Genomic DNA, 16,694 nt, shown 5'->3' with positions numbered 1-16,694 from the left:
GGACTTCTCTGTGAACTCTTCTCCTGTGCTCTCCAGTCCAAGATACATGAACATCATCAGTTTGAGCTGGTGCTTTCCAAAGCTCTACAATCAACCGCAGCAAGGCACGTTATGGCACCTGCTTCTGATCAATTATCAATCTGGATGAGCCTAAAATAGTTACATATGCAAAGTTATGGTACAAAAGGGTAAGGGGGAACCCAATGTACCCATACAGCTGAAATGACGTATATGGGAGTTATTTCAAAAATTTCATATATGATATGTCAATTTCACATATATGTCATATTGTTCAAAAATTTCATATATGGTATCTATCCTATATATCTAAATATGATGTAACTGCAATGACATATACTATATAAATAATTTATACAATATATGATAAAGGCATATACTTAATTTCATTTGTTCCATATATTCCAACTAGATGCCAGGGACAAGAAATACATTTCTGAGATTAAAATAAACCAACAGGCATGCAAACTGAGTAAAGTACAAAGGGGAAGACTGAATGCTTCTCAGTGCTAAAGCAGATTACGTAAAGCTAAGGTGATCCAGCCACCAAGATTTCTTCCAGCAACACGGTTTAAAGGAAAGCTGATCAGAACTGGAGTCAGATGAACTAACTTCAATGTTTACCTCTAAAAATCTATTCAGAGGTGAAACGGAAGGCATCACCTGGAAGCTTGATAGAATTGCAAAGAATTCTGGAATTGAAACAGAATCTGCATTTCAACCAGATACTCAGGTGATTCCTATGCACATTCACATTTGAGAAACACTGCTATAGCTCATTAATGCAACCGAGCCTCACCTTCCCACTCTGCAAAACGGACGTGAGATCTACTCCAAAATGTTGTGTGGAGAGACTCTGAGATAGTGCCTGGGATATACTTGGCATGTGCTGGACCATAGAATAGGGCCCCGAAGAAAACAAGTTTCCTTCTTGCTTCCAACCTAAGTTGCTTCTGAATCATCAAATTATTCAGTCTTGCTGCCCTCAATGTCTCTTTGTTGGTCCTTGGGGTTTGACCTCTATGATCTTACTTCTGTCTCTCCAAATCTCAGAATTATAAAAAGAGTAAAAAAATTCATGAGACAGATGGGACCTAAGAAATCAACCTCTTCTTCAAAGCCAGAAATGTTGTGCAAGTCCCAGGCTTCCTCAGTTTCTAGGTTCCCCTTCAAGTATTGCCTGTTAAGTGCCAGTAAGATATCAGGTGCTCGATGGACAGTTACAGGATGAGTTGATGAATGAGACTCCTATCAACTCTGGGCCATTCTGTTCTTTGTCTAAACCTCCCGACACTTCTTTTCTTTATGACTCATTTTGTCATTTCATTCTTTGATTAAAAAAGTAAAAAACAACAATGGACAACTGAGCGGCTGCAAGGAGGAATGAAGTTGTCAGGCATGCAACTAGGTGAATGAACCTTAACGACAGTATGTTGAATAAAATGTCAGAAACAAAAAGACAAATATTATCATGCCTCACTCATATGGATTAACTATAATATGCAAACTCAGAGAATTGAAGTTGAGAGCATGGGCTATCAGTTTTGGGCCTATTATAAAGGTTCTGAGATTATAAGCTCTTAACAGCAGTTATATATATTTAGGAATTGTAACAGATATTCCTAAGATCAGAGATATTGAGCTGTTTGTTCCTGGTTGTTCCCTGAAACGGCAGGCATTTGTGTGACACCTGAGGCTCAGAGTGAGAGCACTGAAGCTATGAATGTCAGCATTACCCTATTCAGCACCTGTTTAAAAAGCTGAGAAAGTGATCAGACTTTGTCCAGAGATATGAATGAAGCTGATCTGGATAGGACTAAGGTAAATCAGAATATTGGGTAAAGGATGATACAGCCCATATTTTCAAACTTTGACCTATGTGTCAGACCAAAGGGAGAGATGTTTATTTCGTGCAAAATTTATATTTTAGGTAGCACATTATTTAATTTAACTTGTATTACTTGAATACCCTAATTATATGGAATCTTGAATAAGGCATGAAATCTTGTTGGTTTTTACGGGTTAGTGTGATGCCCTGATATATCCCAGAGTAATCTGAGCAGAGATTAAAAAAGTATTTGCAAAGTCCTCTTGGGGGACTGGGGAAGAAGGAGGAAATGTTAAACTTCCCCATCTGGGGAACTCCTGATATTCTCACAAGCAGTGGGGACAATCAATTCAATAGGCTGAGCCTTCAATCTTGGGGCTCCCCGCTATGAAACTTATTCCTGCAAAGGAAAAGCTAAGCTTACTAATAATTATGCCTAAGGGTCACCCCTGGAGAACCTCTTTTGTTCCCCAGATCTGGCCTCTCTCTCTAAGCCAAGACGGCAGGTGAACTCACTGCCCTATATGGGACATGACTCCCAGGGTCGTAAATCTCTTTGGCAATGTGGGACGTGACTCCTGGGGATGAGCTGAGATCCAGCATCATGGGAATGAGAAAAACTTCTTGACCAAAAGGAGGAAGAAAGAAGACAAAATAAAGTCTCAGTGGCTGAGAGATTTCAGATTCAGGAGGTTATCCTGGAGGTTATTCTTATGCATTATATAGGTATCCCTTTTTAGTTTATGGTGCATTGGAGTGGCTAGAGGGAAATACCTGAAACTGTTGAACTGTGTTCCAGTAGTCTAATTCTTGAAGAAGACTATGTAACTGTATAGTTTTTACAATATGACTGTATGATTATGGAAACCTTATGTCTGATGCTCCTTTTATCCAGGGTATGGACAGATGAGTAAAAAAAAAAAATAAGGATAAAAAAATATACAGTAGGTGGAAATAAAGAGTAAAAATTGGGTAGATTGAAATACTGTGGGTTAATGGGGGGGGGTAAGGGGTATGGGATGTATGAGTTCTTTTTTCTTCTTTTTATTTCTTTTCCTGGAGTAATGCACATGTTCCAAAAATGATCATGGTGAATACCCAACTATGTGATGATATTGTGAGCCACTGATTGTATGATATGGTTGGACTACACCTGTGTCTATATTTCTTAATAAAAATATTTTTAAAAAAGAAACTAGTATATCTTACATTTTTCTTTGATATCCTCTCTTCTACCCAAGACACAGAAGTAAAGAAATATGTAAAATAATGAATTTCGTACCAGCTATTATGCATTTATACATTTATATTTTTTGTTTATATTTTAAGATTAGATTTTTAAGAGTATACCCTGCCAGTCTGCTGGACTGCAAGCTCCTTGAAGGGAAGAGGGGACAATGGCACTCCCTTCTTGGATCATCTATGCCTGGGAAGGTGTCTGCTTCTTAGTAAATGTGGGGTAGCAAGTCTTCGATCAATGCTGAAAAGTTACTGTGATTGTTACGAAATCACTGAGAGCCATGGAACCCCATGGCACATGGCACCATTTCAGAGTGGACCCCGGAAAGGAAGGCAGAGTAGTACTGGAGCCTGTGAGCAGTGGCCTTTTTCTGAGGGAGATGCCTAGCATGCGTCACCTCAGAGGGTCCCCCAGTCACCCAACACTCTACTCAAGGTTATATTTACATGACACATTAGGAAATTTTTTTATACTTTTGACACTCATTAGACTCATAATTGTCCACCAAAGCTACTCTAAAACAAGTGATAAACACTCCAGTCTAGAGAATGAATAATAATTAGGTACTGCTCAGCACTTTGCTCTTTAGCAGGTCTAATTTTAGAGCATAATTAATCCTGCCGAAGCTGCATAAGATAAGTGAAATATTTTTGCAGCTGCGTTAATTCATGTATTTACTCCTAGAGAGACATTCAGAATTGGATATGGCTTTCCGGGAAGATTATCTTAAGACGCCCCCTGGAGCAACATCATTTTCTCTCCCATGTCTTTGCCTCCAGCTGGTCTTTAAAGATGAGGCTGAGAAGACACATTTCCCAACCCCAACAGTCTGACCAGGAAAGCAATGAGCCAGGACATAAGATACCTAAAAGAACCGAGATGCTTGGTAAATACAAGGAACAAGCTCTGGTCTATCTGGATGTTTTCCCTTTTTATTTTTCCCATTTGTTATAAAAGGAAAATTTTATGTTCAACACCACAAAGGTTGTCTCCATGATACTAAATTGGCTGTATTAGTATTGCAGATACGAAGCTGAATGAGCTTTGTCGAATACTGGAGTTGTGCAGTGACAATGATGTGATGCTGATGGTGATGATGGTGATGATGGTGGTGATGATGATGGTGATGGTGATGATGACGGTGATGATGATGGTGGTAATGATGGTGATGATGATGGCGATGATGGCAGTGATGGTGATGATGGCAGTGATGGTGATGGTGGTGATGGTGATGATGGTGATGGCGATGATGGTGGTGATGATGATGATGATAATGGTGATGAAAGTGGTGATGATGGTGATGATGATGGTGATGGTGGTGATGATGGTGATGGTGATGATGGTGATGATGGTGATGCTGGTGATGGGGTGGTCATGATGATATTGAGGATGGTGACAGTTAACATTTATCGAGCAATTTTTATGTTCCAGGTGCTGCTCTAGTCTAAGTCATTTATATGTATTATCAATTTCATCCTCACACTGACCTTTCAGGGAAATATTTTATACCCATTCACAGATGAGTAAATTGAGGCTAATAAAGTATTTGTAAAGGGGACAACAGATTTAGTTTATATATGCAATAAGTTATTCCTTCCTACAGAGGGTTCTAAGTCTCAAGTGTCTAACCAGTCAGCTTTGATAGACAATTAGTAAATTAAACAAAATGAGGGGCTTTACCTAATTGATACCCTTCCAGAATAAGGTCCCTAAACTAGAGGACTTGACACTTACTAGCTACTCACAGCCCTCTGAGGTTCAGATTTCTGGAGAAATGGTAACATGTAATATTTAAGCTCATACAGTTGTTATGAAGATTAAAGTAAAGCACACATATAATGCACCTAATAATGGTGATTGGCATAGTGTATTCTGCAAGTGTATAAATCGTTTCATAACAGATATAGAGAGAGTGACAACAATGTTAGGTAGGGCTAGAGTTAGAACTCACTGATTTGACAGGTCCTAATCACATTTTAATGTTTTCTGCCAAAGAGAATATATCTCTACATCATTCATTAATGCACATATTTCTTCATTCAATCCTTCATTGACCAATCACCTGTTACATTCAGGGTGTTGTGTTGTTTATGGCTGGCAACAAGTCTCCTGTTTGCTGAGTAGTTAACCCCATGTGGGGGTGCTTAAGCCACCATTGCAAGAGACAGAACGGGCTCTAATTTGTCACCCCTATTTTTATCCATGTCCTTTGCCATTTCACTCTGATTTCAGAGTAGAGTGTACTTCCCCATCCCTTGACTTTGGGCTTTGATATCTAAACTGCTTAAACAGAGAATGTTAGCAGACATGATGAAGCAGAGACTGGAAATGTGTATGTGCCCTTAGGCATGCCTGTTTGTGCCTCTGATGAAGTCAAGTAAAGAGCATTCACCTGGAATCTTCTGCTTCTCCCACCTGGAACTCACCCATGGGGAGCCAAGACCAGGCAGGTGACCCATGGGCTTACATTAGGAAGTAGGGCCACCACAGCCACCACAGCTTGAGGCAATGCCTCCCCAGTCAACCTGCACTGCCAGGAGCAAAATGAATGCTCATTGTTGTATGCCTCTAAAATTTCACAGGACTAGCCAAGCAACACAGCCACAAATCATTATAATCCATCAGAGAACATGGCCAGTGAACTAAGGAAGGTACAAATGTCCTATAGGGAATTCAAAGAATCAGATGTTCTTATTTGGGAGTTAAATATAAAACACATTTAGAATTCTTGATGCCACTGAAAGAATCCAAGGTTTAATTCTGGGAGCGGAGAGAGGAGAAACTTACACAAGGTTTTGGACTCCAGCTTTAGAGGGTAACGTTGTTGGGGCACCCAAGGATATAATCATGGGAGTCAGGTGTTCGTTCTCCACTGGAAGCTTGATGTTCTTCATTCGGATTCATCTCAGCCCTACACACTAAACTCTGTCCATTTTGCTATTGCATTTGACTGTCTTGGGTGTTAGATTTTCCTCTCTTACTTCTACACATTCATTGCCTATTTTGTAACCGTCTCTGAATATGGTCCTAACCCCCTTTGAATTCAGCTCCTGCCCTATGTCCTGATCTTTTGTAGCCTACACTCATGTATTTAATGTGGGGGTGTTAATCTTCCAACTGAAGCTGACCTTGCATTTCCTATTTCAGTGCTGTCAACTCAATGACCCATGGCAGGACACTAAATACCATGTCAGTGAACTTCAGACTGTGGTTGGGTCACCAAACATGAACTCAGGAAGGACTGACAGAGAAGGAAATCCTGCTGGAGATGCAGCCAACCCAATTAGCTATACAGCTCCATAAATGCCATCTCCCACTAGACTGCAGGCCTTGTGAGAGTGGAAGCTGTATGTGTTGCATGACAGGCACTCAAGGGATGAACTGTAGTGGAGGCCCAGCGGATTTCTGCCCACTGTCGCTTTTCTAAAAATTGCCCCTCCTGCCTCTCTTCATAGGGTAATAACAGGGCTTCCATGATAGTACAGCAAGACTCCATCTCTTACATTCACTGCTGACAGGGCCAGAAAAGAGTTCTTGACACAAAACACATCACAAATTCTTCTTCTAGAATGTGAAATTTAGAATTTATCAAAGAGCAGTTGGGGCAGGGCTGTAGCCTAGTTATGCAATGCCACAGTTCTAAGGTAACGTCACAGTTTCTCAACCCTGGTGCTTGACACTTTGGACTAGATGAGTCTTTGTTGTGGTGGACGTACTGTGCATTGCAGGATGTTTAGCAACATCTCATGTCACTGCCCATTAGATTCGGTAGCAAACACCTCCTCTGACACAGTCGTGACAACAGAAAATGTCTCCAGACTTTGCCAAATATCTATCCCACTGCAGAAGCCTTGCTCTGGAGAGAAGGTTATGAAATCCTGCTATTAAGCACCAGGACTGCCCTAGTTCTTGCTTCTCTTTAAGCTTATTTGCTTACCTCCTTCTAAATTATACGAGACAGATATTTCTATGCCTTTAGAATGCATTCCTTTTTAAAGATTAAGTTATTGGAATTGGTTTCCAATATGTGCAACTTAAAGAATGACAACATCAGGTAACAGGCACTCAATAAATATTTTCAGGGAGCAAACCTAGCACACAATGACAATCCATTGGAAAGCCAACTGGAAAGAGAGAATGCAAGGGTTTCAAGTCCAGAAAAGTAGGGGGCCTCTGGGGTCTTACCATCACCCACAAACTGGAGCAGGGCCAGGTCGATCTGCCTCTTCCAAGGGGAGCCCTTCTGGAGAGCGATACCATAGCCAGTGGTGGCAAAGATGTAGCCGCTCCCGATGGTCACCAGCTTGCAGCCTTCGTCCCTCCCAGCCTTGTAGTTCAGGACGGCTGCATCGTAGATGAAGGCATCCAGCTTCCTGGAACGGCAAGAAACCAGGGAGTCAGGGGGGGTGGCTGGGGACCGTCTCAGACCCCTGCTCCCGAGGCCTGACCCGGCATCACACGCTTTCTTTCACTCTGGAGATGATGAGTCATGACTGCTCCAGCACCTCGCCATAAAGGATCTATTTTTAATGAGGAGATAAAAGCTCGAACCTTTGCTTTCCAACTTACAAGAGGCAGCTAAATAAAGACATGAAGAATCCATAGACCCAAGTGAGTAAACAGTTGAGTTTGCTGGTTTGCTGTTTGTCCTTAACACTTGCAATGGTGGAAAACAGCAGTGTATGTAGAAAGATTGGTGGTCCAAAAGAAACCACTAGGAGATGGGAGAATTTAGTGGTAGAATAGGGGAAGAGGGGATAAGAACTAAGCGGGATGATAGCATTTCCTCCCCAGAAAAATATACTTACTGTTTATTGACAGTACTACAAAATATTTTGTTTAAAACCAAACAATATAGCAAATATACAGAATATGATTGAAATTTAAATTGCTCATGATCCCACAATCCAGAGGTTAAAAGAGTGGTGAACAGCATTCCAAATTCTATGCATGCACATACACGTGCACACACACATCTTTTCAAAACCGGGCTTGGCAAACTTTTTCTGAAAAGAGAGGATGATGCATAGTTTAGGCTTTGCAGGCCATAAGGTGTCGGTGTAACTGCTCAACTCTGCTTCTGTAGTGCGAGACAGACAGGCAACATGCCCTCCCATAAGCTTGGCTCTGTCCCAGTAAAAGGTTGTTTAACCAAACACAGATTGGCCCATGAGCTGTAACTTGCAAACCCCTGCTTTAACCCCCAAAATACCATATGAACTGTTTCACAAACGGTTTTCTTCTCCTATTTCACGCACAGTGAACCTATTTCCGTGGCAAGACACATGACACTTTTTGTTTGTTTGTTTTTGAGATACGTATTTTTATTGAGTTATAACTTACATGCAATAAAGTGCCTGAATCTTTAGGGTCAAGCTTGATTCTTTTTTTTTTTTTTTTTACATGGACAGGCTGCGGGAATCGAACCCAGGTCTCCAGCATGGCAGGCAAGAATTCTGCCACTGAGCCACAGTCACACCACCCAAGCTTGATTCTTTTGAACCTATGCGAGCATCATTGAAATCACCAGGCATAGCAATAGCGAGCATTATCACCAACTCAGAAATCTTCTATTTCCCCCTCCCAGACAGGACCCCGCAAGAGTTAAGACCTTTTCAATTGCGTGACTGTACCTAATTCATTACCTATATCCCCATTAGTAGACTTTCATATCATTTAGAGTTTTTTAACAATCATCATAACAATGAGCACTCTTAAACGTGGGAATGGGTAGTCAACTCTAAAATAGGTAGGAAAATGAGATCAGAGATGACTCAACTTCCTGACACTTTCTCAACTTTAATGCCTTTCTTTCCTTAATAAGAAAACATAAAATAGTGAAGCGAAGAAAAATAAAAAGTGGCAGGGAGAGGATGTAAAAGGCTGTACCCTTTTAGAAACAGCTGCCGACGAATTCCCCATGGGGGAATCTGTTTGGAAATTTTACGGCTGCTTTCTTCCCATTTTAATTTTTTGTTTCTATAATGGTTAGAGGTAGGGCAAAACTACAGGGCCTGTGTTGCCAACAAAAAGACGCTGAAGCTTTCATCCCCAGGCTACAGGATCGGCGACCTGGCTTGAACTCTAAGAGTATTAAAAGGGTTCAGATCGTGCAAGTGGGGGAGGAAGAAAACTGGGCATTGTCAATGATGAGGGTGATTCAGGGCTGGGGAGCCAAGAAGAAATAGTTTTTCTGGACAGCCAGAAATATTGAGATCTGGCGAAATACGGGATGGGGGCTATAAAAGGTTGCAAACAACTTGGGTATGACGGCAGCAGGGTGTGTGACGGGAGCTCTGGACTGGTAGGTGGAAGGGTTCTGAGTTCTGGTTAGAGGATTGGATGATGGCGCGACCTCAGGAAAGCCAGTTCCTCCGTCTGGATGGCTCGTTCCTCCTCTGTGAGATGAGGTGGTCGTCACGGTCCCTGTAGGGTCCTCTTCCAGCTGTGGCATCCTATGATTCTCTAAGTCAATGGCACGTGCTGTCACTATCAGCTGGGACTCTGGACAGCCTGCACATCGTGGGTGATTCAGACCATGGGTGGCAGGTGTTCTCTCAGTGAATATTTCCCATATCAAAGTTGCCATGGAGAGGTCAGGAATCTTGGCATGATTTCCTTCTAAGTCCCATCCAACCTGCTTCTCTTAATTCCTCAGAAAACAAACATTAACATACAAGTATGTGCCCAGTGGGGACACTCGGATGTTCAAGCCACCGTTGACATTCATGGGCTGGAACCTGTCTCCATCCTGTTAACCCATTGCATGCTGGTGAGTTTCTGGGATGGAACTCGGAAAACAAACCAGGAGTTTAATCCAACAAGAGTCTGAATTTGGTATTTCAAGGACAGGCACAGTTTTCTGCAAATCGGTAACCATACTTCACAACAAATCTTCTCCAGCTGGACCACAAACAGCCAGATGGGCAGAAGGGAAAAAAGGGAAAGTTTCCTGGGAGACAAACTCAAAAGAACAAGACACCATCAAGTAGGAGGGGTGACAACTGCAAAGGACATGGTCAATTCTGACCAATGCAGTTACCCCCTGGCATGCCCTGTGGTGGGCTGGGGGCCTTGTTTCCATGGACCAGCGCTCTGTGGTCTCAGGGCCATGTAGGAATCAAATCGAGGAGGACACATGAAGGAAAGGACAGTGCTGCGCAGGCCAGGCTTCTCTCCCTCGTCAACGGTTCTGGAGAGCTGGGGTCCGCTGAATGCCCATGGACACCGGTGGATTTACAAACACTCTGGGCTCACACAGCCCCCTCCTCTGAAAGCCACGGCCACCATTTGCTCAGGGAACACCCTTGACAAACGTCGTCCCACCAGGCTCTCCCCACTGCCCAGCAGGGAGGTGCTGTGATGTTAATATTATTACTGTGTTCCTCTTAGCAGCTGGGGTTCTGAGCGCCAGGCAGCCTGGGGCTCATCTATGATATTTCTAAACTCTGACCCAACCCTCAGACGCTGCATGGCCCAAAGGAACTCTCTGTGATGCTGTCAGTGCTCTGTATTGACACTGTCTCAGATGCTATGAGCACTTGAAATGCAGCTACTGCCACTGTAGGACTGAACTTTAATTTTTCTTTTTTTTTTTGGATTTCATTTATTTAAATTTAAGTGTGTGTAGTCAAGCAGGCTGGTGGCTGCTCTGGTAGCCCAGAGCTCTAGGTGTTCTGTGCTGGGTACAGTGAAGGCTGGAGGAGCAGGGCTCTGGGTTCCCCCTCCCCATTCCCACCCAAAAAAAATGGTCTACATTTGATCTTTTTTCATTAAAAAAATGTTTCCATTGCTAAAAAGAAAAAAAAACTAAAATCACTCATGTAGTGGCAAGTGGGCTTTGTCATCAGGGCTCTGGGCCAGGGATCTATATTTCTGAGCCTCAGTTTGCACTCTGCAAAACAGCTGACAATAAAATGCCCTTAGAGGGCTGCTGGGACACAATGCTTTTGTATGAGTAGAATGCTTTGCGGTGCCTGGCCAGAGCAAATGCTCAGAACATTCCATCTCACAGAACATTCCATCTCACAGAGAGGTCAGGTGCATTTTATGGGTCAGATCCAGTCCTGACTGCCTGACACACATTATCTCATTGTATTTACTCTTTTCTACAGTGCAGAGATGGAGGTGCCACTGCTCTCCCCACTGACAGTTGAGGAAACTGAGGAACGAGAGGTAAAGTGATTTGACTGGCTGTCTGAGCTTGCAGGTGTCAGGGGCAGCATTCAGACACCCAAGGCCACAGATGTGACTCCAACAAGCCAAGGTGTCCACAACACTTGTGGAATGAATGGAGGCAACTCGATAAGTTCAGATCTTGGGTCACAGCTATAAATCCGGCCACATGTTACGAAAGAAGAGGCAGGGATGAGATGGGAGGAGTCTAAGATAAAGAGAAGGACTCGGTGGGTTGTCCAGGTACCTCTGTCTCTTTACAACAGACTCACAGCCATGTAAGGTCTGGAGACACCACCATAGAAAACTTCTCTTGCCCCAATACGTCCTGCCCCTTTCCTTTGGGAGACATTTAGGTATAGACGGCCGTGGCTTCTTGTTGAAGGAAGAGGGTCAACAAACAAAAAAAAAACTGGCAGCTTGAAACTGAGGCTCAATTTGGACAAAGATCATATGGGGGATTTGAACAGTGATTGCCAGAGACAGTGACAGGTGAGGCGGCAGCTCTGTAATGGCACGTGCTGGGATTGGAACAGCACTGAGGGAAAAAGTCCCTGAGAGCTAAGAGCAGAAGACTCATGGTCAGGGAGCTCAGTTACACAGTCTGGTGTCTTCTTCTGCTTTACAAGAGGACTCCGTCTTTATTCTGTCTGTCCCAGCTCCGGTGGAGGTCACAGACGTGGTTGTCACTGGCTAAGTGCATCTCCCATTGGGCAAGGGGAGGTTCAAAGTTCAGGGCCTGAGAGCCTCAAGATGCTGTCAGCAATGGGGACAGAGCTCCCACCCTGGCAATGGGGTTGGCATTGCCTCTCTGCCTCATTCTCTACAACAGGCTGAGCTCCAGTCTCTAAAAATTTGTGACAGATGAAATGACACCTTGGTGTCCCAAAGAGAGGGTGGGAACAGAGCCGGAGCCCAAACTGTGATGCTGGCTGCATGCCACCCCCACCCCCCGCCAGGCAACACAGAGTCTGTGTGGGTGCAGTCACCCTCTCCCTGTCACCCGCAGTCCTCCAAGAGAGCAAATGATTAAAAATGACAGTAATTCAGAATGAGAGGGGGAAGTAAGACCGCCTCTCTGCAAATCTGCAAGGAAGCACAGTAAGGAGGAATGCCGCGTGTGTCCCATGCTACTTGAACCTAGCAGCTTCCTGCCAGATATCTTGACAGCGTTTAAGAGCTGCTACAGCTACCCTAAATGTGCAGATCTGACCCTGTAACTTCAGCAGGACTCTCCCATGCCTGCAAGGTGGACTTGAGAGTCCATTTCTCACCCGAAGACTGCTTTTTTGGCAAATCTGACACCCCTTCTGCCAGGGAGCACCACACCCTAAAGCCAAGGCATGACCCCCTTTTGGGGATAGGTACTTGTACTGTCAAGGGTCTCCACAGTCCCTCATTAAAAGTTTCCGGTTTTAGCTCATCATCTTATGCGTGCTTTCAGATGCTCTCTGGGGGGCTCAGTACATTTAAAGGCTAATTATATAGTTAAAGTTAATTATTCATTCATTAACATTCAAGAAGCCTTTAATAAGACATTGCCTTGTTCTGATGAATTAATGAAACCAGAGTGTGTGCGTGTGTGTATGTGTGTGTGCATATGTGTGTTTTGAAGTTCTGCTCTAAAGTGTTACTGAAAATTAAGCATCTCTTTGATGATAACTTAATGCATTTTTTCAGGTCACATCAAAGCCTTCTTAGGAAGAGAAATCCATCAGCCACTTAGGCCAGTGGGTCTCTTTGGGAACTTATGGAGTATAGGACATGGTTCAGGTGTACCTCTGCTAGCTCCATGAATGAGACCTGATCAGAGGACCTCTCTGAACGCCAGTCTCTTCATTTTTAAAATGGGGAAAAGAATCCTCATCTCACAGAGGTGGCTGTTGGATAGACTCAAATGCAAGTGTCAGCACCTTGTAAGCTTCAGATACCAGTACACGTTCAAAGGATTGTGCAGCAGTGATGAGCTCGTTATGTAGAGAAGCAATCATGGCGCAGACCAGCTTCTGTACAGATGCAAAACTACTGGTGGGGGAAGGGTGTGCATGGGCCCAAGAAGCGGTGCCGCTGATGACAACCTTTCAAAGTGCATCCCAAAGCAAGAGGAGCTTGGCATGCCCCGAGACTGTATCCCCATCCACACAGGGTGCTCTGAAACTGACTTTAAGAAAGTGACCTCATACAGTGAATCTGAAGGGCTCCTCAGCCAGTTGGGAAGTTTTCTGGTCCATCTATCTGAGCCCTGAGGATGTTTTGACTTTCAGTTTACGAATATAAATGTATAAGTTAAAATTACATTGACATTGATGGATTTCCTGGAGGAAGCATTTCCCAGAGCAACAACATAAAGCTAATTTAATTCTTAGATCAATGTTTTGTATACCACAGTTAAATTGCTTCCAACTTTTGGGAAACTACTTTCACTGGGATCAATCCTTCTGTGTCTAAGCGTTACAAAGATTTGACTCATCCATCAGCTTTTGGACAACACATTTTAAATGCCATTTTGGGTTTTCTTTTGTGGTTATTGTTTCCACTAAGTTCAATTCTCCTGGGTCAAAATTACACAGAAATCCAAATTTTACCAAAAAAGATGTTTTGAGTCATCTAGAGAATTTATAAATAACAAATTTTACTCTACATACTCTTAGTTATTGTCAGTTTAATTTGTGTTTGTAATTTCTACCAGAGGTACTCGCTATGACTTAAGTGAAAAAGAGTATTGTTGGGCGGGCCATGGCGGCTCAGCAGGCAGAGTTCTCACCTGCCATGCTGGAGACCCGAGTTTGATTCCCGGTGCCTGCCCATGCAAAACTAAATAAATAAATAAAGACTTGTTTCTTTTTTTTCAGGTGAGAAAATTCTGAGCAAATTTGTAAGACAGAGGCAGAGAGGGGCAGGGAAGGAAGGAGAAAATGAGGTTGGGGGAGAGAGGGGGGAGCAGATACCAAGTAAGACAAGAGGTATTTAAGAGACAAAGAGATGTAGAAAGGAAAGAGAGAGTAGAGCAAAGGAAAGAACAGAGAAGAGATAGTAAAACACAGAAAGGGAGAGAATAAAAAGAGAGAGACACAAAGAGGGACAGAAAGGGAGAGGCAATGAAAAAGAAGTAGAAATAGAACTAGAAAGAGATTCAAATAAAGAGCAGAAAGAGACCAGCACAGATGTGGCGGGCGGGGGTGGGGAGAGAGATCGTGAGCAAACTCAGAGCTGGAGAGCACCTAACTTTGCCTACTGATGCTAAGCTCAAACAGAGCAGGGTTAAAATGATAGTCAAATTCTTGCTTTGTTTCTGTTCAATTTATCGTTTGACCTGAACTGCCCATGTTCAGGGCGTTGAGAGATCACCTTTTGATTTTTCAAATAAGGAACCTGAGGTCTGGCTGGAAGTGTTACTTCCAGATCTTTGTCCAAGTGTTTCACAGCATTAATGATTCAAGTCCAGGCAACCAACTGCCAAAGCAAGACCATGCAGTGCTGGGCATGTCAGTGAAGACTGCCACAACTCAGATCCACAGATGGGGTGAGGAGTTGGGAAAACTGGTTTGGTCTCAGACTGTGGAATGTTGGACAAATCTGTCCAGTTCTCTAAGCCTTGCTACCCCTCATCTGAACAGGGAGGAGAACAACAGTCTCTCCCATATGGTTCTGTGCTGGTTGAATGAAGTAAGGGCTATAAAATGCCTTGTACACAATTCAAGTGCTGGAGCAGGAAAAGAATGCTTTCATAGAGTTCCTTTGATTTTGTTCTTCAAGGGCTGGGATCAAGCTACCCGTTCTTTTGCAAATACCCTGATGTAAAGCATGTTTTAAAAAATGCTCAACCTTTCTCAGATGTTTACTATGTGTCAGGCCCCATGCTAAATAACCCCTAGCCTACATATCTCATATCACTCATATCACTACATATCTCTTTTCAACTCCCAAGTGTTGGCCCCAAAGTCAGTGTCATTTCATAAAAGGGAAAGCCACTCTCTAGAACGTTAATCACCTTGTCCAAGGTCCCACAGCTGGAGGTTGTTCGAGGTGGAAGTTGAATCCAGGGTACTTAACCCGCAAGGACCATTTCATACTGATGGCAGGTACTCAAAAAGAGGTTGCTGAACTTGTCCCATACCAGGAACCCAAGACAGGGAATTTCAAGGGCCCGAGAACATATGAATGTGAAAAAGACAAGGAGGAACAGAACCAATATTCAGTAGAACTGCTTCATGTGTCACACACAGGGTAAGATACTTTACATAAATTCTCAAAGGAATTCTGGGAGACAGGATTTGTGAAACCGAGGTGTGGGAAACTGAGGCTCAAAGAGGTTATTTAATTTGCTAAAGGTCACACAGTCATTAAGTATGAGAGCTGGGAGGCGAAGTTAGGTATGGCTCATTCTAAAGAGCATCGTCTGTACCAAGAGGCTGCTCAGAAAATAAACAACTAATTGCATCAATCAGCAATCATAAGACTAGTTTTCAAGAATGCATGACCACTTGAGAGCCTACTTTTTGCTATTGTTTCTAGAGAACTACATGCAGATGTCCACAGAGGCCTCGTCAAGGATTTGAATGAAGCTGTATGACTAATGGTTGGAAAAAGGGGGCCCTATAAGAGAGGAATGAATAAAATCAGCTGATAAATGCATACCATGTTTGTCCAGCAGACAAACAAAATGAAGGCAAATTACACCTGCAGACACAGAAAACTCTGAAACATATTAATTGAAAATGAAAATGTAACATCCTGCATACAGTTTAATAGCATCCCACAGAATGAAAATCTATAATATATGTGGACATATAGAGGTAAATGCATATAGCAAATGTCTAGGAGAATAGAACGTACATCAAGCAGATAATTGCTTACCTGAGGTGTGAGGGGAGCAGTTTGGGATTGGGACACTGTGACGGGCGTGCCCATTTACTTGTACTTCTGAGTTTTTACAGTGAGAGTATATTTTGTCACAAGGAACAACATGGCACAGCGGTTAAAGAAGGAAGCCTAGAGCTGGGTCTCCGGGCTCAAGTCCAAGCTCTGAAGCTCACCGGTCCTGGGCCCGGGCCTGTAACTTACTCACCTGTACACCTGAACCACAGTTTCCCCGTGTGAGCAGTGGAGATGATGAATGTGCCAACCTCACGTGGCAGCTGTGAAGATAAAACGAGGCACTACAGATAAGGGGCACAGAGTGATGGCTGCCTAAATAGATGAGATGAGAAGGCAGGGCATGGAGAAGCCATGGGAGAGCAGCTGGCACCCATGATTACATCACCCCATGGCAGGGGGAGTGGAGAACCGGTCTCCTACACAAGCACCCAGGTTGCACAGGTGTGCTGAGCAGCCGGTGGGAAACAACACCCCCTCCCTGCAGCTCACACCCAGTCAGGGCACCGAGCCCGGGAGCGTCTCTCTCCAGCCCCTGGACACCCGAGGAGAGCCTGC

The 16,694-nt window shown here is 43.5% G+C and overlaps 1 protein-coding gene across 2 annotated transcripts in view; it reads right to left on the bottom strand.

Moving 5' to 3' along the window:
* The window catches only part of GRIN2A (glutamate ionotropic receptor NMDA type subunit 2A), a 421,881-nt gene that overhangs the window by 28,923 nt on the left and 376,264 nt on the right, over window positions 1-16,694 (bottom strand). For both annotated transcript variants that reach the window (XM_077141849.1, XM_077141850.1), the window contains exon 10: window positions 7,272-7,459. In XM_077141849.1, the coding sequence (XP_076997964.1) occupies window positions 7,272-7,459 (188 nt within the window). The remainder of the gene's footprint in view (window positions 1-7,271; window positions 7,460-16,694) is intronic.

The sequence above is a fragment of the Tamandua tetradactyla genome, chromosome 23, assembly GCF_023851605.1.
Source record: "Tamandua tetradactyla isolate mTamTet1 chromosome 23, mTamTet1.pri, whole genome shotgun sequence".
Lineage (NCBI taxonomy): Eukaryota > Metazoa > Chordata > Mammalia > Pilosa > Myrmecophagidae > Tamandua > Tamandua tetradactyla.
Note: the sequence above shows the minus strand (reverse complement) of the source record. Positions and strands in the feature narration are given on the sequence as shown.